The sequence below is a fragment of the Charadrius vociferus genome, unplaced genomic scaffold, assembly GCF_000708025.1.
Source record: "Charadrius vociferus isolate BGI_N301 unplaced genomic scaffold, ASM70802v2 scaffold43, whole genome shotgun sequence".
In the NCBI taxonomy this organism is placed as follows: domain Eukaryota; kingdom Metazoa; phylum Chordata; class Aves; order Charadriiformes; family Charadriidae; genus Charadrius; species Charadrius vociferus.
This window is the reverse complement of record NW_009648043.1, coordinates 5,722,281-5,745,348: the sequence shown is the minus strand read 5'-3', so window position 1 is coordinate 5,745,348 and position 23,068 is coordinate 5,722,281. Positions and strand designations below refer to the sequence as shown.

Below are 23,068 nucleotides of genomic sequence, written 5' to 3'. Positions count from 1 at the left end.
AGGTTATGCCTTCATTGTACAGTAGCGATGTTCCACTCCAGCTGACCAGTTTAGAAAATACAAATGCCTTTCCCCCCCAAGCAGCAAACGCCGTAACAACTGCCTTCCTGACAGGTGATACATTACCACATGTATCCACTCCTGCAGACAGCCGTATCTCTTCAAGCATTTTTGAAAGACGTGAGGCTGCCAGTGTCTCTTCAAGTTCTGCACTTGGTTTTGATCCTGTTCCTATGCCTGCAGTTGTTTCTGATTCTGACGTGTCCATTCATCACACTCTCCCCTTACCAAATGTACACATTTCTGTTACGGCTGTTCCTCCCAAAAGTGAGATCCCCGTAACTTTGAGTAGGTTGCTGGTTCCTTCTAGAGAGTCCTCTGGGTTGTCTCCCAGTATTGTGTCCAGTACTGATTTGTGGCCTTCTGTAGTTGAGGATGACTACGATGAATATGACGATGGCTTCCCTGTAAGTAACTGTATCTCATGCACTTCCCATAGAGAAGCTCAGGATATGGTAGTAGAGGAACAAGATACAAAGGTAAACAATGACAAGGATCAGAGTAACCTAATTATAAGCTCACATTCTGAGAAACCTGAAGAAGAAAAGAAAATTTCGACTGCTGCATCAGACAGTAAGATAAACCATGCCACGGACAGACATAACTATACATCCGTATCAACTTTGACAGCAAGTGTGGTACCTAAGAAGCACGACGACCTGACAGTTTTGGAGAACCACATTCAAACTGCTAGTGTCCCGTTGCAAAACACATCAGAATCTAAGTCTTGGGCTGTTTTTACAAGTGATGAAGAAAGTGGGTCTGGCCAAGGTACCTCAGATAGCCTTAATGATAATGAAACTTCAACAGATTTCAGTTTTCCTGACCTTAATGAGAGAGACGCTGAAGGGGCAGTTGAAGCAGGTAACTCAGAATTATCTCCTGGATCATCACAGTCATCAGCCTCATCTGTTACTAGTGATCACTCGTCAGTATTCAACATCTCTGAGGCAGGTTAGTTATGGATAAGTCTAATGAATAGCATGGAAAGCTGTGAGGGGATACTTTTGTGCCATTGAGAATGAGAAGGTTTATCTACATATAATAAAAGGAGAACATATCAGTTCCAGTGGGTGTAATTAAGTAAACATTGGGGAGCAGGGGATGCATGATGAGCTGGCTGTCTTGTGAATGCTACTTCTGGCTACTTAAAACTGCACCTGAAATGTTCTTCAGTGAGAAGATTCATGCTCTGCTTTTGGATAGCTATGTACTGTCAGCAGAAGTTGGGTGCTGCACAATCTAAAACCAGAATTTGTTTCAGTATTAATTGTTTCATTTTAGTTTCAAAGGTTTAAGAGGAACGTAAGTTCTCTGTACAAAGACAAGTGCTGCCCTTATGGAAAGACACCAGAGGAAACCATGCCTCTGCCAGAGAAAACATACCTCTGAGAGCCTGTTTTTTAACTTACAACAGCATATTCCCTCCTTGTGCTTTGTTTTGTATTTTCTAAGATGTATTGAGCAAGGAAGAAGATGCTTCAGTTTGATTCTGATTCATCTTACCTCATGAAAACACTCGTTTTCATTCTTACTGCGTATGGCACCTTCAAATTTCAGTGAGATGCAGAGTTTTTTTGTGCCAGATTTGCATATTTCCAAAGTACTAGACCCAGATTCTTCCATACTTGTTTTTATTTAGTGCTATTTTCCTATTTAGTCCTCTTAAAGTCAGTGAGAGATCTGTGATTCCAAGGATAAGGCCAGAAAACAAAACTGAACCTCACGTAGATAAAAACCTGATAAATATAAAGCATTTCCTTTGTGTTTAAAAATGCATTGAGGAAAACTTCAAGTATTCAGACATATAATTTGCATTGCCTCTTTGTTAGAGTATTGAAAAATCCAAGAGTACAGTCAGAAACAGTATGTATGATGTTTGAAAAAAAAAAACACCACGACCCAACAACCAAGGTTAAAGTGGTATTTTAGAAAATAAATTGAACTTTCATTAAGTTCTCACAGCATCTGTAGAGGGCAGTATCATCCAACTGAATCCACTAAGGAAGGGAATCCACAAAGCATGTGAAATTTCATCACATTCCTACAAATACACAGTTAAGTCACACAAGGTCATATTACTCACGAGCAACAGAATACTAATATGGAAAGGTGGTAAATTTACACTCTGTGCAGTTGGGGTTAATAGAATGTGAAAAATAGAAAATAAAAATTAAAAGAAAATAGAACACATACTGAAATTAGGTAGAAAACATACTGAAATTAATAGGAGTCCTAACAAGGTAGGTGTTATAAAACTGAATCAATAAGTGGATTAGTTCAGTAGGTAAGTAGCTACCACGTTGTGTAAAATGCATAACATTTCTTTAAAAATCAGCAAAAAGAACGTCAGTATTTCAAAACTTATATTACTAATGTGAATGAATGTTACCATAAGAGATTTATACTTTACATAATGGGTGTCATTTGAATTGTTACTGATAGTAATTAAAAAAGGATTATACATGACTACAGTAGTAGTACAGCAGACTTAGAGTTTGTCTTCTAGATATTATTGAAAGACACTATACAGTATCATTTCATGTACATTATTTTTTCCAATAAATGATGCCAAATACTGTCTTTTAATAAACTGAAAATTCAGTGTGAGCATGTCTAAGATGGTCTTATGTAAATCAAAGACATCTTTGCTTTAATTCAACCATAAAGTAATGAAACAAAACAAACAAACAAACAAACAAAAAAACCCAGCAAACCTCTCCACTGAGAACTCATTTATACATTACAGTGAATTCACCAGAAATTGGTTAACTGTCTTCTTGTTGTGACCATTACAGAAAAAAAATGTCATTTAAACTTGTCCCAGTGTTTGTTGTTGTTATTAATGCATATTTATGCTTGTTCTGAACTAGGGCTTTCACCATAAGACCTCTGTGGCTACCTAAGCCTTTCAACTTCAGTTGAAAAACTGGAAGAGAAATTAATATAAAGAATTCTGCAAAGGATGCAAGCACGTTATTAGGGAGCAAAGAAATCTCCTGTAGATGAGACAGCCTTTTCAGCTGCCATCATTGGAGTGATGGCCAAGTAGGCAAGAAACCCCGTTACAGGAGAAGCCTGCTCTTCATTCCTCATAGAAGGAATGCCAGTAGGATTTGGTCAGGCAGTTTGAAGGAACCCTGTCATCACACAGATAAGACTGGGATTTATGCTGTGAATTAGTCCCGAGCTGGATAAGCAAGTATGAATGCTTCAAAGAGAACATATTCTGATCTCTCATTCATACATGTAGTTTCTTCTGAAATCAATAGGAAATACCGACTTTAGCCTACTTACCGGAAACTTGGGGACAGATTTTTCAGAAGCAACTTGAGCCTGCAATCACACTTTGCACACTGAGCCACAGGATTTAAAGAATAGTGATTTATTTGGGTGTTTGAGTACTTTGAACTAAACCCAAGAAGATGTTTGCAAGATCAGAGCCTAAACCTTTTTGCACATAGAGCCCTGAAAGCCCCTCAGCTCAAGCAAGTGAAAGCAGAGAGCTACCTGGAAGTCTCTACTGTGTGAAGCTGTTTGTTTTTTGACATCCTATTTAAGACATGTGCTTTGTTGTCTTTTTTTTTTTTTTTTAACCCCTAGGTACAACTCCGTTACCTCATCCCTTCTGTCTGAGTTTTATATTCATGTAGAATGTGGTCCCTTGAAATCTCAGTGGAGTGCAGCTGATTTCTAGACAGCAAAATACTGCTCCCATACAGAACATTCATTGAATTAGGACTGTTCACAAAAGCAGAAAACAGTCTTAGAAAATCTAGGGGTTTAATTCTAACAAGTGCAAAAGTGTTTATTTCTGTGTTTTGACTCATATAATGGTCGCAGACCACAGTAGACTGCACAGATTGAAAAGAATTAGTCATTTTGTATCAATCACAGTTTTAAAGTGTATGCGTTGTGAGGTATGACCAAAGTTAAAAATGCAGGATCGGTCTCATCCACTATTGTGTTCCCTTATCTTAATGAGATTATAAAATATATTGGTTTAGTCTTCATACAGATTCCTATGCCCAAATATTTCTGTCATCCAGCATTACAAGGCTGACAGAAATGTGAAATCTAGACAATATCTAATTTCGTCGCCCGTAAAGATGGAGGTAGGAAATTTAATTCTGGTTCCAGTATATTTGGGGGAGAAAGTAGTGCAATTGGTTTCAAAGGAAGCAGGATCTATCTTTAAGGCAAGTTACAGAATGGACAATGAATTAAAATACAGAAGCACATAGGGACTATTGTAAGACATTTTTCCTATTAAACTATTAGTCAGAGAAGTGATTTGCATTATATGAGTGACAGTTCAATATTAAAGTGTTCTTTACACATTCTGATATTATATATTTAGATTCCTTAACTCCGTTGGCTTTCAGCTAATAAACAGATGAAAATAAAAAGCTTTCTTCTTCTATATTTTAACATCAATCTGCTATTCTTACAAAGAGAAGTCTCCACTGCTGGAAGGCTGAGTCACATAGCTTGAACACTTTGCTTTACCCTCTGTCTGCTTATTTTCTGTAAGCTGGTTTGCAAATGTATACGCTTTCTGCAGTACATAGTAAAAACCAGAGGTAAGTGGTATTAAGTAGGCTCATTATAAGACACATTCACTCATGCTGTGCGTTTGTCAGAATTTAAACATGGACTGTTTCAATTTTCTCTGACTGCAGAGGCAAGTAATAGTAGCCATGAGTCTCGTATTGGTCTAGCTGAGAGTCTGGAATCAGAGAAGAAGACAGTTATACCACTTGTGGTCGTATCAGCCCTGACTTTTATCTGTCTAGTGATTCTTGTGGGTATTCTCATATACTGGAGGTAAGTTGTTTTTTTGTTGGTTTTTTGGTTGGGTTTTTTTTTTTCGTTCTAAAGAGCTCTGATTTGAAAAATGTGATTGACATTGAGCTGGCTTACAGGAGGGAGACTGGATCTGATCTCTCACTGTGTCTTTGTATTGCTTCCAGTGCTGCAGTGACATAAAGCTGACAAAATATGTGGTTTCTGTCCAAAATGCTGAACTGCAGTTCATATTGGTTGCAGAGGGCTGAACCGTTACAAATAGTTTATTTCCATTTTGAGAGATTTTAGTTAACTGATTTGTGATTATTAAGACCTAGAAGCTAAGTGACTTAACAGAGCGCTGGGAAGAACAGGAGGGAGAAGAAAAATAAATAGCATAGCATGGCATGGGTTTGTTTCCTATCTTTCCAATCCTATAACAGTTAAAAAAAGGTAGTTGTCAATTTAGGACGAGAATCTACAGTCCTCAACAGGACCATGTGAATAAGCAATTAACATAGCACTGTAGGAGTGTGCTGTAGGTGACATTGTATGTAAGACAGAAAGGGGATAGTTTAATGATAGTATAAGAGTATAAATGTTTTAAGATCACTTACTGAGTGGCTCTTATGATGTTCTGTGATTAAAAAGTTGTTCTACTTTGTGATTCTGCCTGTCTCTGAACCAAAATTTGCCCCCCAGCATTTCAAACCATTCAGTGGGTAACTGAGGATGTGTTTCATGTGCACACGCTTGCTGAGATTCCTTCATGGGCCTGTTTTGCGTCACCTACTGGGAATGGTCTCTGCCCTGTGCTAACCCCAAACTGTGTCAAGCGTTGTGTGAAATAATGCAAGTTGGCCTGAGCTAAAAGCATACTGGGAATCTAGTTAGCCATGTGATGGTATGTGGCAGTGCTCAAGCCTTTGTCTGGCTCTGTTTCATTGGTTCTAGATAAAGCCAGAGAGTATTCCTAGGGACAGATGTGCTTAAGGTTTCATAGGACTTTGAAAATCCATGCACAACCCTAACACTTTCTTGAGCGTGCAGGTTGCCAGGGAGGAGATGCAATGGATCAGAAGGGGGAAATATGTAGCAACAACTTTCTGTCATGGATATTCTTACCGGTTGGTGATCACCAGGAACCTGATCCCGTTATTGCTCGTGCAGTACTAACACATAAACTAGCAGTAAGAAACAGGACCTTGCTCTTCCAGCAGCTGTAGAAAAAAGGTGGAAGGCACGCCCAAACATCTCACAGATGCTTCCAGACCTTGTTTCTTCACCACCACCACCCCCCAATCCTGTTAATCAAAAATGTATAAAAGTGGTAAAGAACCAAGAACTCGACCTCAGACTGTCTTTTCCAAGCTACTGACTACTGTAATGTCTAGGCTATGGTTTCAGGGTTGTGCTTACTGACTTCTCTTCTAGTGTCCTGACAGTGGCTTTCTATCAGCCCAGCAGGGTATGTCCCACATGGGGACAAAATAGATCCTATCCCTGAAGGGACTAGGCTAAAGAAATTGAGTTTGAGCTTCCTTTGTTCCAGGCAAGCATGCTAGCGAGTCAGACAGCCTTCAGCATGATTAAAGGCACTTTTGAGCAATGAATTTTCGGAAGGATTTCTTCTTCTTTCCAAAGAAGTAGCTAATTGCAGGAAAAATTGCACAACTCATTTCTTAGTTTATGTCTAGATGGATAGTTACACTGTCCTTCACAGGTTTTCCAGCTAACAGCTTTCATAGTCAGAACCTTTTCCTGTCTTTCATGTTACGCAACATGAACGTTCATATTCATCTTCCAAAGGGTTTCATCCTTGAAGCTAAATAGTATTTGAAATCTCTGCTATTTGCCAAAGAACACTGTCCATTTTAAGACCCAGATTGTACAGTGCAGTTCTAGTAATCCTACACGTTACAAGCTTGTTTTTGTTGAATAACATTGTGTTCATTTCGTATTCTTTCTCTGGGAATGAACAATTCTGTAACATAGGTCTTTCAAAATAAAACAAAAATCCCGTTAGCAGTAATATCTTCTTGACTTGAATTTAATCGTTTCTGTATTTCTTGTGTACTACAAAATAAAATGTGGAGCTCTTTTTTTGTTAATCCTCAAGAAAATTTTCTTGGCATTATGATAACGCCAGTAACATGTTTTTATTTCAGGGGAATGAAATGTAAACAGTTCGTATTGTAGGTAGGACTTTGTGGTCCTCTTTCAAAGGTGACAAGACCCTCACCTCTTTTTAAAGCCTGGGAAAAATCAGAACATTAACTTTATTGCTATGCAGATTTCTTTATGCCTGGAAAATATTAGTGTCGAGTCTATAAGCATTTTTATGGTTATATTTAATGTATTTTGAAATAATTGATGTAAGCTGTCAATGTTTCTTTCTATAATGCTTTTTTTTTGTGTAGTCCAATTATTTTCACTTACTAAAGTTCATGACAAGCTTAAGTTTGCAAGAAGTCATTCTATATTCGTTTGACAAAGGTACTCAAAAAATTGCATTGGTATATTCTAGCTGGATATTTGAGTGAATAGTGCTTTGAGTTTTTTCCACTATTAGCTCCTAATCTGAGTATGAAAAACATGTGTTTAATATGCAAAAGGTGTGTTATTTGGTTTAAAAAACAAGTAACTACCAAGAGTGACAAGTTGCAGTTTCTCAGGGTTGAAAAAAGGCAAAATTATTTTGTTCTTCACTTGAATGACTTGTATTGGAACAATAATTCTGTACCATCTGTTGTTTGGGTTTTAGGGTTTTTTTTTACATGAAATTGTTAATCAGCACTTGAGGAAATTCCCCAATCTCTTCACTATCTCATTAGGCACAATTTCAGTCTTTCTGTGATAAAATATTCATTTCTCTGACAGGGATGAAAATTTTTAATGGCAATATTGTCTAAAGATTATCTAATTGCCAGTAGGAAAATACACTATTTTGAACTGCTCTAGTTCTGTGTATCAAATCTTTTGTAATTCAAGCAATTTTCAAGCAGTGTCATTTTCCTTTCATTTCTTCAGCATGATTAAGATTACAGTGGAATAAACAAGGAGATTCTTTTGCCTGTTTAATGGCCTTGTTGTCCACATAGATTTTTTTTTTAAAGCTTTAGAGAGAATTTTCTATCCAAATCTAGAATTTATCCATCTCTCTTAGTATCTATCTATTTGACTGAGTCGATGCAGCAAGGATATTTGAATCTTCTTGCTCTGTTCTTTTCATGTCTGGATGGCTTCATCGTTCCCATTTTGCTGAATTAACCTTATCTGTTAAGGTGACTGAAATTGCCAGTTTCTCTGTGCCGACATATAATATACTGGAAATTGCTTATGCATGTGTGTACACTTTTGGAACAGTTCGTAGAAGCGATCAATGAAAATAAACCTGATGAACTGGTGTATAGGAAGAAATTTCAGGCTATTTGTGCAGATCAATTTTTATAGTAGTTATAAGAAGAGCTTGGAAGGCAGTAAAAGGTTAACAGTTGTCAGTGGGAACTGCACGATTCAAGATTCTTTTTCAACAGATATATATATACGTGAATCTCACTAAGAGACTAGCTCTAATAATGTGAACAGCAAACTGCTAATGCAGTTCCAACTACATTTCTGTCTATAGACATACTGAATATCAGCTGGCTGTCATGAAGCTTCCAAGAAGTTAGATGACAGCAATGCTTCAGAAATGACCAACCCAATGACAAACACCCTGAGTAGTCATTTAAATTTTAACTTTCCTCTACCACCCTATGTCTTTGAAACACAGCTGTCAGAGAACGTTCATTTTCCTATCCATGGTTTGAATTGATGCCTTGAGTGCTGTGTTAGGTTTATGGGGACAGAGTTGAGAACCCTCTCTAAGGATAGTTAAACTCACACATGCAGAGACACACTAAAAACAGATTTAAACTTACAAAGGCCACACTCAATCCATCCACGAAGGAAAAACTTCTCAACTATGTGATAACCAAATGATAAATAAAAGGGTTAATAAAATTTGAAGATTAAAATTCTAGCTGACAAGCACTTAAAATTAATTGGAACCATTTAAAAGTGGAATGATTTGAATCGTTGGATCCATTGAGAATCCGTTTAAAGACCCTTTGGAACCATCAGATCTTCAAATGATTGGAACCATTTAGAAAGAAATTCTAATAAGTGTTTTAGAATACCCATTGGGAGATATCCTGTGAGCCCAAAAGACCCTGAAATTGTCAGAGAAAGAAGTAATCGTGCCTCTGAGACCATTCTGGGCGATCAGTGGATGTGCAAACCCATCCTGTCACAGATGCCTCTGACTGCCGAGGTTCGGCTCCCTTCCTCAGCCGGGGCAAGCGGCAAACACCCTGCGCAGACACACATAGCCCCGTGCTGTGTTGACTGCCTCAGGGACAATCCCAGTCGAGCTCTGAGCGGTCCCTGCCCCAGGGGAGAAGTAGGCAGCACATATCCTCAGCCAAGGTCCAGGGACCCACACACCAAAAAAACAATGTCCTCTGCAGTCCGAGGTGTAGCTTTGTCCCAAGTAGTTCACAGTTAAGTGTTCATTCAGATCTGGTATCCCTCCTGTTAAACCAAAGAGCTGCTGCTGCATGCCTTCCTCTACAGACACAGACACTAATTAATTCAATGGCTTAGCTCTATCTCCATATATAAAGCGTGTGTTCGAAGAAATGCAGTGTCTAAATTACAAATTACAATTTTAGGTTGAAGATCTAAATGCTGTGATGAAAGGTGTAAATTAAATAATCAGGTTAACGTTGAGTGATGGGACCTTTGTCTGGAAGTTTGAAATAGTCATCACTTTTTTCATTAACAACAAGTGATAATTAACGAGACAGTGTTATTAACATTAGGTTTAGTCATGAAGGCTTTCACTGCTGATGCAGAAGCAGATGGAGTGCCTATTTATGAGTCTTATTACAGGTTAAGTCAACTGCTATGAATTTGTCTCCCAAATGTGCTAAGGGTGTAATTTATTTTCAGCCACAATTAACTTGTTAAAGATTAAAGATACAGTGGCTCAGTAAGGGATAGCGAATTTATGGCATATTATGAGGACATTTTAAGTACTGCTTTAGATGTGAAAGCCATTATGCTAATTAAATTCTTTTTAGCTCTGTCTTTTCTCAAGCAAGGAGCTGACAAAACTCTGTGATGTTAGTCCATAAACTTTATGTATGATCATTGTTCATAAACAGTCGGCATTAGGGGAAAGACATTTTTTGGGTTTAGAGCTTGAATCTTAGAATCATAGAATAGTTTGGGTTGGAAGGAACCTTTAAAGGTCACCCAGTCCAACCCCCCTGCAACGAGCAGGGACATCTTCGACTAGATCAGGTGGCTCAGACCCCCGTCCAACCACACCTTGAATGTTTCCAGGGATGGGGCATCTACCACCTCTCTGGGCAACCTGGTTGGCATGTTTGGTTAGTTGGTGCTGGTTTTAATACAGTACATCTACGTTGTTGGTACATCTGCATTCTCAGTGCCCAGCAGGCAGGATCAGACCTTCCAAAAGCGTTTAGTAATCTGAAGTGCTTTGATACTTGTCTACCTCTTACAGACATTTTACACAGTCCCGAGACAAACTCTTGAGTATTATGCTGGCATTGAGACAGCCTCTCTCACCTCAGCAGCCGCTAACTCTATGCGGTGCCAATGTTGGAGCCTCTTTAAAAATTAGAAGGATGTTCCCAAGCGCATCCTGAATGTGTTCTTGGTCTGCATCCAAAATTACCATTTCTAGGTAAAACTAAGTACAGAATGGGTAGTCTAACACCAAACATGTCACGCAAAGCCAAAGCACCTCTATAACCATCACAAATATGCTTTTAGGGGATTCTAGCTGGACACCAAATTCAATTGTCATGTGAATCACCAGAACTATTTTGCATGCCATGGTTTTCCCTTTGCTGTAGCTGTCCACTTTTTCTTGTGTTTTAAGCGAATCTGCATTGTACACAGACAGAAAATTCCCAACACATTCCGAGAGTATGGACATGTTTCCCAGAGGCTTAATTCAAATCAGCTTACCAAAGTCTTTAGGATCTATATTAATGGTTCTGGAAAGAATGAAAATATTGGGATATTCTCTATCGGTTTCTCAAAGTAGCCTCAAAATTTCTTTTTGATTATAAGAATTATATGAGGGGCTTTATCCGTGCAGTGATACAGGAACAATACAGAAGAATTTAAAGCACCAGTGATTACACAAAATAGGAAAAGATCATATAATAGCTTCAGCCAACAGCTTTGAAGAGGCAGAATCTTGTAAATATAAAAAGAGATTAATATTTTCCTGATGCATATATTTCTTTTTAAATTTAATGATTAGTGAATAATATTTCAAATAGATTAAGTGACCCAGAGTAAAGATTGTTATTAGCATGTCTAATCATATGGAGATTTTTTAATTAAGGAGGCTTTGCAATGCTTACAGCAGGAGTTGTTTGTTTAGTCCCTTGAATAGCCTGGACTCTTAACAGATGCTATTCTTATTATCTTCACATCTGGATTACAGCACAGATACAAATAACATTGTGGGTCATAGTTAAGGTTGATTTCATTTGTATTCATCCTTCAATGTTTTTTCAACAAAGCTAGCATCTCCTGGAGTTATAAATTCCCCTGTTTCTGTCTCTCAACTTAGGGAAGTCCTCCTTGGTAAAGTTGTCCCTCAGTGTGGCAATTACATTATGAAAGATTTGTTTAGCCGCAGTCATAGTCGTTCCAGAGCCACCGTTTTGTCTGTTGCAGGGCATGTTGCCTTTTATTGCATTTCCGTGTCTGCAGTAGGATCTATTGGTGAATTACCAGAACTGATCTCATACACTGCTCCGTCTTCAGGCTAGCATAATCACATGAAAGGGAACAGTAATTATGTGGTGTGCGAATTTGGATAAGCAAGGAAGAGAATGGCATTTTTTGTACTTGGACTTACTGTGCAACATCTACAGTAGCTCCTGATGCAGAGTTGCTCTTCCAGCTTTCGCTATGTCTGATGTGTGCTCTATCTTCTGCCTCTGGTATAGGTAAAGATGCATGAACTATGTATTATGCTGAGTTAATGTAGTATCTTCAAGTTGTATGTATAATTTGGTGTATGCATATGTTGGGGGAATATTTGTATTATAGCAGTAGTATTTGACACTCCATGAAAACTGGTTTTCAAAACCATGGTTACTTTCTTACTCAATAATGCCAGAATTCCAAAAGCTCTCAGATAATGTTGGGGGTTTTTTTGCAATATTTATTTATGTTTCTACCCCTCTAGGAAATGTTTCCAGACTGCTCACTTTTATTTAGAAGATAATACATCACCTCGAGTGATTTCTGCTCCCCCAGCTCCAATCTTCCCAGTCTCAGGTATTTTTTGCCAACTGTTCTGTGGATTGGTGTTAACTGTTGGAACAGGCTGCCTTGTATGTATGTGTCCATATGAATTATTCACCTACTCTAACATCTGTAAACCAGGGATTCGTACCTTCTTGTACTAATAAATACAGGTGCGCTTGATGGAGGCAGAGACTAGTGTTACTAATATTCTCTCCTGTAGGTAACACAGAAGAGAAATATCCTCACCTTACAGAGTTATCTCAAAGATACGCTGTGCCTTCTAAGCCATTTGAGGTGTAGCCTCACTAAAAGTGGCTGCTAGCGTAGCCATCTGAGCTACGCTACATAGATCTAGTTCACTATCACAAAGCAGAGGATTACACCAGCAACATATTCTGCTGTATTTCTGCCTTTAAATGAATTTGTCACCTCTGTATAGATCATGGCCTATTCCTTTTACCCACGGGACCAATTTATGCCCTATCTATCTACATTTCATTTGCAATTACAACATTTTCTTTAACTTATAGATTTTAGTAGCATAGTTGCTACTGGTAAAGTTCTCTCTGAGCCTCTCATAAAAAGGCTACACAGGTGAGAATATTATTAGCATCTTCTGGTTCCATATCCACCACAGTTGTTTGGAGTAATGGTTTCTTTTCTTTGCTCCTCAGAAAGTATCAGAGGAGCACATGCAGCCCTCTCAGCTTTTTCAGTCGAGTAGAATGAAAAGTACCTTAAATAGATTAATTCTGCAGCAGATCCCAAGCCAAATTTTTACCCATGAGAAAAGGATATCTTGTTCCACAAGTAATGCTTTTGCAAACGGTGCTCGTACACAGGGGGATGGGTTCCCTTGGAATGACTAAGGGAAGCAAAATCAGCCCTTGTGTAGATGACTAGTAAATACGTTTAATTAAATAAATCACAAACATTAAACGTCTGTTGTAACAGAATTGTAGGCATCTTTAAATGCCTCTTGTAATGATTGCTATTGTTAGGGGATGCATAACCTTTTCAGAAAACATGTGATTACGTATGAACATAAAGTGGCAATTGGTATAGGAGATCTCTGATTTTATTCTCTATCAGTAACTATACTGCAGTACAACTGTTTAATTTTCTTGTAATTTTTCCTGACCATCTCACCTTAGGAAGATAGTGTTTTCCATTGTTATTAGACAGAATTGCACTTACAGTTATTCTGAGTGCTTGAAATAGGTGTTTTGAAGCTGGAGGTTTTCCTTCTGAAATACTGATAAATATTAACTTAAAGAGAAAGGTGTTTCTAAGTGACTGAAAGATATGTAAAATATTTTATGGAAAAAGCTGCAAGCACTGAGGAAATATTTTTGTTTTATTTTGTGTGCAGCAGATGTCAAGTGAGCAGGTTTTGTGTTCTCTATTGCACTAGTGTTTTAGCAGTGTAATTTTACAACAATTGAGACTAACTGTGATATAATACTGGCAAAGAGCGTAGAGCAGGAAGAGCATTTTGTAACTGCTAAGTTTAATTTCTTATTATGACTATGACTAAAAGCACACTCCACAGATCTCATTACATATTAGGTTTTCCTTTTGTGGGGTTTCATTGGCAGAGATAGGAGAATTGCAGTTATTCACAGAAAATGCTCTGGCACTTCACAGCATAATTCGGATGCATTCAGAACAAATAATGAATTACAGGGTAATGTTGGGACCCGCAATCAACCTTTAAGTAGTTTCAAGTGATACCTGCCATCCAGATATAAAATATATTCCTGGAGTCAAAAGTGGTTGAATTTGGAGATTAGCACTGGTAAAGACGTAAAACAGTAATTACACCAAACCTGAGATCTCTTTCTCCCTTACTGTCCTTGCTTTTAGGCTCATTTACCTTCCCTGCTGGTTTTGTGTTTGCATATCATTAGAATAAACACTTTATGTCAGGATTCATCTCTGAAGTGTGAAGATAGTGTTACACATTTGTTCAGCTTCTTAGTCTTGACTGGATAGATTCACTTTTTGTATTCAGATCCATTCATGAAAGTGGAAGACCAGATGGATCTCAATACAAATCAACAAATTCTTGGTAACTGAAAGCTAAAATTATCAGGTGGCCTAAATGCAGAACATCTGTTGATGTAAATAACAGGTCCTTGTTCAATGTTTTTGATGTTTCTTTCTCATATGAAACAGTGATGAAATTACAAATTGTGAAATAAAAATATTTTTAATCCATGAAAGGCTTAAAAAAAATAAATTATTCTTCAGAACCAAAACTAGTTGAAATAATGTCATCCTTTAACAGGTAATTAACGGAACAGATGACTTTGTTTACGTAGTATATTTGCAGGAAAGAGAAGATTAAAAGTCCCAAAGGCTTTTGACATGATCCCAAATGAACTTTCTGCACAAGAGTGTTTTTCTGTATCTGTATAAAGTAAAACGGAGATGTCCTGAAATACAAACATCAGATGGAAAATTCAGACTGAGTACCAGGACCCAGAAGTTGCATGAATCACATTTATTGGTTAAGAATGTAGAGGCTGTTTTTGTGGGTATCCAGAAAGTCTTAAACTTAAATCTTTCACTTAAAACTTGAAGTATAAAGCCTGATGTGAAAGTTTGCAGTCAATACTCCCAGGATCAGACATAAGATTATTATCAATAGGTGATCACAGAATCATGGGGAGAATGGGGGAAAAAAAAACCCTACTGGAAGTACTCAGTAATGCAGTAAAAAATGAAAATTAGTTGTTTCCTTTGGATGCCAGTGCAAATATGCAGCACATGATTTAAAATTATACTACTGGTATAATGCTGCATGAATTTAGTAGGCTTGGGACTATGCGGCTCGTTCATGTACTGTATCAGAGTCCCAGTGCAACACCAGTCAGCCTCAAGCACCCAGACGACTCTGCCTGGTCATTCTTTCCTTGGCAGTATTATTCAGAGCTGTGCTCATACCCACTCCCTTTGAACATCTTGTAGCAAACTGCTAATCCTCCCATTTCCCCTTGACTTCACAGGGAGTTCTGAGTGCTCTTCGATTTACAGACAAGCTCAGCATCTTACAGAATCAGTATCTTTATTTTGGGGGCTTAAAGACAGCAAGACCTAGCACAGCATTTTATATATCTTCTTTCTAAATAGTCATTTAGAAATGTATAAGTGTCAGAGCATGATTTTAGAAATGTTAATTGTGTTAAAGAGTGCTTTTATTTTTGTGGGAGTTGTATATCCAAAGTTCACGCCAAAAATTTTATTTCAGGATGTTGTGTGGATTGCCTACGTATAAACTTCTTTATATGTCACTGGCTTTTTATTCTTCATAAATATATTTTTTGTCTTTTCCCACTCCTAAGATGATGTTGGAGCAATTCCAATAAAGCATTTTCCAAAACATGTTGCAGATTTACATGCAAGTAATGGTTTTTCTGAAGAATTTGAGGTATGGCTCTATGACGTCATCTTTCTTCTTAGCACATACAAATAATGTTAAGTTTAAATGCCTGGAAACAAAGAACTGGGCATTCCGTTCTGACTTGGGTGCCAATTTCATAAATGCATGTAAATATGAGTACTGTGAGCCCAGTAAGGACTGCTTATGCATAAAGACTAGGGAGCTAAAAAGCTAACAGGACTGGAATGCAAATGGGAATGTTTATCACTGTGATAAAGCAGTAAATGATTGTGTGAGTAAACTATGCAAAGATAATGCAATCTATATGGTTTATCAGATACAGTTGTAGATCTCAAGCTTTTCTAACACTAATGCCAGTTGAATTTTGCAGAAGCTACCCCCATTTACTTGTTCCATTTACAGAGAAAAAAAAAAGGAAGTAATAATAAGTACACGTGGCAAGACTTCTGATTAACAGGGGAGCTAATGTAGTCTTCGTATGTGGTAGTGAAAGCTTTACAGTTCCTTTCCTAAAGTGTATGGTTCATAAGAGGTATTTCAAAATTTTGAAATGTATGCTCTCATCATATAATGTTACTATCACCATATGTAACTGATGAACTTTATTGTTTTTCACACATATGCATTACAAACAATTTAAAGCTAGATATGTTCTAACTTAAGTCACATAAAATGAACATTATAAACCCAAACTTTGTCATGAAAGCTGTGCTGTTAAAATTCTTGACAAGTGATTTCTAACAAAATCAGTCAGGTGGGATGGAAACAAGTTTTTTGAATTGATCTCTATTAATTTGAAATATGACTGTAATATTCCTGCTGCAAAAACAATACAGAAAGTAAAAAAATTCATAGTTTTGCATCTTTTGGGTTTGCTTTTGTTTCCCTGGCCAATGTGTTGTGGTCTAATGGACAAAAAATTCCATGTCATTCACCTAACCTTCTCATTAGCATTTCTTCTCCAATTCATTTAACATTCAAATATCCATCTGATCATGGGGCCAAACTTGTAACTACTTGTGAATGTCCAGTACATATTCATAAATCACACCTGTGCATACAGGACTGGGCTCCAGCTAGGCTGGCTGTTCATAAGAGCAGGTGTTGGAGGACTGTGTGTAAATACAATGGTGAAAAAGTTCTTTCACCGTTAGTGAGGACAGCAGTACAGAAATCAAATTGTTCATCCTAAATTGTTTTTTTCCTAAAATTGTTCTTTTCCTAAATTACAGCAGTGATCCAAAGACCAAATATACTACATCTCACCAAGCTACACCCGCACCAACTGAAATATTTCATGCTTGTTTTAACTATTACAAAAAACTCAGTGTCCTCATCGTTTCTTGGAGATCATTTTTGGCTTTACACACTAACCCAGAATTACTGTCCTGGGCTTTTCTCTACCGATAAAGAACTTAGAAGATATGGAAAAAATTGAGATATAGTCATTGTCTTTGCAGAGTCAGCATACATTTGGAGAGTACAGGGGTGGTTCGGGTTTTTTATTTATACTGCTATAAAACAACTCATATTTAAAATCTGATTTTTCAGACTGGTAACCACTTTTCATATATGTATTTAAATAGCTGAAGGTTATTAATATTAAAATAAATCCTAAAAAGTGTTGGGAAACATTATTATAGTACTTTTAGTGATGACAACATATTTCCTGGTTAACAACGTGGACCTTATAAATGCTTGAGTTTCCTGTCAGTTGAAGTGATCAATAAAATAAAATAAATTAATTTTGGAAGTCTTAGGGATTTTGTGCCTGTCTTCTCAGTCCTGTCTCTCTCTGTATAAAAACGTTGGGTTCATTGAGAAGCTGGTGGCAGACTGAGGGCTGTGACGCTGTCCTTCACCAGCGTGCCATGAGGCTGCCTGCTCCGGTGAAGGTTTTACAGCTGCACGCAAAGAGAGCAAAAGCATTCCACAGAGAAACTAATGCAGTTATAAGGACCAATATAAAATCCAATGACCAGATAAATATGTAGATAATCTGGCTAAAGTCAGCGATGTTGATCGTATGCATAAGCTTTCACCAGCCTAAGGTCTAACATTAAAGCTAAAGATAGGAAAACAGATGCCAGTATTTTACCAGGAAGATTACCTCTTGTTTCCTTTAAGAGTTATGTCAAAATATTTAGCTTTGTTGTTATTATGGAGATATATATTGCATGACCATAACTGTTTTCCATATAGTAATTGTAATTTATATAAACACTTTTATCCATTTGTTCTGTGCTGTGGAATTTGATTTTTTTTACTTTTTTTGCATTCATTCCCTCATTAGACACTGAAAGAGTTTTATCAGGTAAGGAATTATTTCACTGCATTTTTTTTTTAGCAATGAAGTAGTTGTAAAATATCATAGATAATTGGGTATAATGTTGTGGTTCTTTTTGTGCTGACTTACTGTATTTTATGAAATTTTATGTATCTCAATACTTGCTAAAGTATGATATACTTTTTTTTTTTTTTTCCAGGAAATCCAGAGCTGTACTGTAGATCTAGGTATTACATCAGACAGCTCTAATCACCCCGACAACAAGAATAAGAATCGATACATAAACATTGTTGCTTGTAAGTGAATGCATCATTTGGTGTTTTCTTTAAGAAATAATTATCGACAAGTATAGAATTATATGTTCTAAGAGGAAAAAAACCCCAAACCTCTGCACTGAAAGCTCTGGCTACTGTTCAGCAAAATGCTTGGAGAGGAGTAGCATGAGATTTCACATCTCTTCAAGTTAGTCCTCTGGCATTCTGCTGCTTTGATAAGCCTGTGTTAGAACGATGTATTTGTGTCTTCTGTGATGACCCAAAGGGAGTTGGGAGATTTCATTATAATGCCATTATAAAGCCAAAGAAGCTGTGTTTTGATTGCCAAAATTAATCCATCTGTGATCTGGAATAATGATGATTTATCCTCTCTAGGAGCTTCACAATCCCTGGATATATTTACTGCCATATATAAATATAAATGTACTGTTTTTATGTTGTATTGTGCCCTGCCACAATGTAATAGATCAGCTTCATTAGCCAGGAGACATGTTTTCCCATTGCATCGCCCTTCTTCACTATCCCAGATTTTTCTTTTCTGAAACATGTTTATTCAGTTTTGTTAATCTCTCTTTGAAGCTATTGCCTCTGGGCTCTTGATCATTTTGATGGCTTAATATGTTTTTCTTTATTCTCTATAGCATTTTAACTTTGTTCTGATAACAAGAAACTCTAAATGAAATATATGTTCAGCATTTGATGTCACTAGAGCTTAATAGAAAAAGAGACAGAATCAGCCCATCTGGCAGCAGACAATGTAAACCAGCAGCAAGAAATCCCATTCCACCCGGCTGGAGATGCTTCTAGAGGGACAGAAAGTCAGGGATTTTCCTGCCACTCTGTGTTTGTACCTGATCATACAAAAGGTGCCAACCCAGAGGGGTTTTTTTTATCAAAGGGCAGTGCACAGGCAATTTAGGGCAACTCAAGTAGCAATAATTGTCCTGTGCAACTGAATCAAGTCTCTAGTCCTTTTAATCAGTGCAGGCTACAGAGAGCTTCAGGTATCCTGGCAGTAGCCACTACTAAGGCTCTTCAGCTGACCAGCTTCTCCAAGGGCCCATTGGTCTCCAGTCTCCGCTCTTTAACTTGGAATTAATGTGCCTAAACACTGGTGCCTGGTGTCGTTTGAGACATCCCACTGGGCGGTCTTGGCAGTCACGACACAGGACTTGCAGAAGACCACCGACCCTTCACAAGCAGCAGCAGCTGGAAGCTGTAAGGCAATATGTCACAGTGCCTAAAGTGATCTCAGGTGCTGCTGTTCAGGCAACTAAATTCTGAATCCCTTGAATCCTTGGATTCATTAGTTTATTTTTCTGCAAACTAGAATTTTGAATCTGATTCATACCTAAGCACAGGATGTTTGCATATGTGATTGTCACTGTATTAGTCTTATGTGATGTAAAAATTCATTTCAGTATTTTTTAAAAATATTTCTTATAGAAAGAATATAATTATTGCAGAAAACTATGCTTATTTTCCCCCTTGTTTTACTACAGATGATCATACTAGGGTTAAATTAGCACAGCTTGCAGAAAAGGATGGAAAACTGACTGATTACATTAATGCCAACTACGTTGATGTAAGTGCCTTTTTCTATCTGCCAGCCTATTCGTCTGTCAGCCTTTTCTGTACAAACTGATGTATGTGAATAGACTTAACAAAAAAAAGTGTCACAATATTACAGGTCTTGATAGAAGAAAAACTTTAATGATCCAATTTATTTCTACAAAGTTAAACCACAGGTAAAACTCCAATTCTTTCTTGAATCCATCTTGATATTGTATCAGCTGCAGCTTGATGAAGAGCTTTATGAAACAAAAAATGTCATTTTAGAAGCATTTCACATCTGAATGTTTGTTCTTTTATGCATTTTTGGTTAATTCTTCTGTCTGAGATAATCTCATGAGAGGAAGATGCCGTTTGGCTGAGAGCCTCACGGAGGTACCATTTATTCAGTTTTTGTTACCTAGTAATTTACATATGAATGATCTTGATTCATTTTTTTAAACCACTATCATAATAGATGTCTCATAATCACTATTGTGTCAACATCCTGCCAGAACACGGGCACTTGAACATATATCCTATTTGTTGGAATGATGAACATTGACATAACAGTTGCATTCCGATGTCATCTGGTGCTAGAAACCCACAGGGTTTCTGCGATTTGGATAGTTATAAATTTGAAAGTACTTAAAAGCTTTTGAGATTCTTTAAAAATAGATATATAAAATGTCACATACTCCTCCCAACCTCCTTTTGCTTGCAGACTGTGATTTGACAAGTGTCATTTGTTATATTTCAATTTAGGGCTACAACAAGCCAAAAGCCTACATTGCAGCTCAAGGGCCACTAAAATCGACAGCAGAAGATTTCTGGAGAATGATATGGGAACATAACGTAGAAGTTATTGTGATGATAACTAATCTCGTTGAGAAAGGAAGGGTATGAGTACCTTTGTCTATTATTTATTTCTCTGATGTTGATAGATCTACCTCTAGCAGACTACTTTGTCTCTTTTAAAAATCTGTTTTAGGCATTTATTGAGCAAAAAGCAACAGTTTGTAGTAGTTGCTTGTACTAGGATTGGCTACAGAAGTACAAGTTGAGGATTTGTAGTATGAAACTAAAGAAAACATTTAAACTCAATTGTCAACAACAAGTCTTGAAAATACCATATTCTAACTACAAAAAAAAATTGTCTTATGCTGAAAAAAGGACTTTTTGTATATGTTTAGGAGTGGCCAGACTGTGGCCCTTGTACCACATTCTGCTGGCAGTCTGCTCTCTGTCATTCTTGTTCTCAGAGAAAGAAAGGGTGCCTTAGAACCTGGAAAGGAGAAGGCCGTAGTTCGGGTGACTTTTTCTCAGTATTCACTGGCTACTCCCTGTTAACATCCCGTGGGACCCATAGTTCCTTTCCTACTACGTGACTAGATACCCATTTGTCCAGTGAGACAAAATGAGGTCAAACCCCATTCCAGTATGTGTGTGTTTCTGGTTATGTGATGGGATTATGCACGTACCCTTGGTCACATGAGGAGACATTGCATCACACTTGCCACATACTGGCACCACTGCCTAAAATGCATGTAAGTCTTGTCATATGACCTATTAAGCATCTATCAGATGACACAGACACAGCAAATGCAGACAAGGGCCACACTTCATTTATAATACTATGCTATATGGTAGCTATATGGCTACCCAAACAAAAGGCTGGACATCACAGCTCTCTACCATATATATTGGCCACGCACGAGCTCACTCTTACCCTCCCTGATCAGATATAAGTATAGTCTGCCCATACTATGAACTAACCAAAAGCCACATACTGACTTGAATGTATTCCTATTTTTCCTATAGATTAACTGTTACTTTCTTTCGATTTTAGAGCACATATAGAATGGCAAGTTCCACAATATTTAGAGCCCTTTAACTCTGATAGTATGATTTAAACCTCTTTGTTGGAGTATTCCAAATAAAGAGCATCTTGGCACAGCCATCTCTCTTTACAACATAAAATAGCCATTACTTGTTCTGTTAGGCTGAAGGTCATGTCTATTATAAACTGCGTATATTGAGTCCCTGTATGTTTTTGTGGTTGACTGTGCTCTTAAATTTGGACATTTCGGCTTCCTAGTTTGACACCTTTCTTTCTCTTTCTCTCTCTTTTTCGTTCTCTTTCTAACAGAGGAAATGTGACCAGTACTGGCCTGCTGAAGGTAGTGAAGAATATGGGAACTTCTTAGTTACTCAGAAGAGCGTTCATGTACTTGCCTATTACACTGTGAGGAATTTTACTCTTAGGAACACCAAGATCAAAAAGGTTTGTGGCAGCCTGAAAACATACTTTGGGCAAAAGGGAGGGTTAAAAGTTGTTCAGAATATTTTTAAGGCAGTTGGCAGCTCTTTTATGTTGTATAGGTAAATCTGAATCCTGTAGATCTCAGCCGGCCAAGAAGCTCATCAACTTCAGAGTTAGTTTGACCAGATCAACAAATTAAGAAGATACTGACCTGTAGTGTAGTACTGGTGGGATGTAGGACCATCAGGGAAAAGGCTGTGATCGCACTGGGGACCTGATTTGGACTTTGCCTCCCTGGTGAGCAGGAGGATACATTTTCAGAAATAGAGCAGTTAGTAGAAAACATGGTATGTATTAAATCATCTACTTCAGCTACCAGTTTTCCTTTTTAAGGACTAAATTTTTACCCCCCTGCAAAACAGGTGAATCTGCACCTTATTTTGTTTTAATCAGAACCAGCATGCTCTCAGCTCAGCAGTGTGACATTGGCTACTTTGAGGGGCATTCTGAAAACTTAATTTATTTCAGCCACCTAAATGTTAGACATCTAGTCTCTCGGCCTCCCAGTAGTAAAGTACATCACTTCCTGTCAAGTAATTTATTCTGCCTATTTTAGGAACCAGTCTTTGAATAAGTTGACCTGCTCTCTGAAGGTATCTCTGCCTCTGAGCTGCAATGGAGGGAGGGAGCTTAGAAAAACAGCCTACACAAGGACAATTCCCTTGTAGATCACTAGAGCTGGGTGAGGTGAGTCCTACCCTTCCTGCCCACCCAGCAGAGGAGCAGAGTGGCAGAAATAGCTGGCGACTCTTAAGAGCAGCTGTCATTTGTTATCCTTCCAGTGCTCTGTACTCTCTGTGCCTTTCTGAGGGACAGCTCTGGGTCATTTCTCCATTCAGTGGGCCAGCTGATGGGACAGAAGCACTGACCCTTCTTCTCTTTGAAAGCTGGAATATTTATAGCTAGGTGGCATGATCTGAGGGCTGGAGCACCTCTCCTATGAGGAGAGGCTGAGAGAGTTGGGGCTGTTCAGCCTGGAGAAGAGAAGGCTCCAGGGAGATCTTATTGCAGCCTTCCAGTACCTAAAGGGG

At 37.8% G+C, this 23,068-nt stretch overlaps 1 protein-coding gene across 1 annotated transcript in view; it reads left to right on the top strand.

Moving 5' to 3' along the window:
* PTPRZ1 (protein tyrosine phosphatase, receptor-type, Z polypeptide 1) overlaps nucleotides 1–23,068 on the top strand; it is a 148,955-nt gene that overhangs the window by 112,467 nt on the left and 13,420 nt on the right. Inside the window, exons 13-19 of the mRNA XM_009883671.1 lie at nucleotides 4,743–4,887; nucleotides 12,134–12,225; nucleotides 15,543–15,628; nucleotides 18,088–18,184; nucleotides 19,666–19,748; nucleotides 20,480–20,614; nucleotides 21,864–21,998. Of these exons, the coding sequence (XP_009881973.1) occupies nucleotides 4,743–4,887; nucleotides 12,134–12,225; nucleotides 15,543–15,628; nucleotides 18,088–18,184; nucleotides 19,666–19,748; nucleotides 20,480–20,614; nucleotides 21,864–21,998 (773 nt within the window). The remainder of the gene's footprint in view (nucleotides 1–4,742; nucleotides 4,888–12,133; nucleotides 12,226–15,542; nucleotides 15,629–18,087; nucleotides 18,185–19,665; nucleotides 19,749–20,479; nucleotides 20,615–21,863; nucleotides 21,999–23,068) is intronic.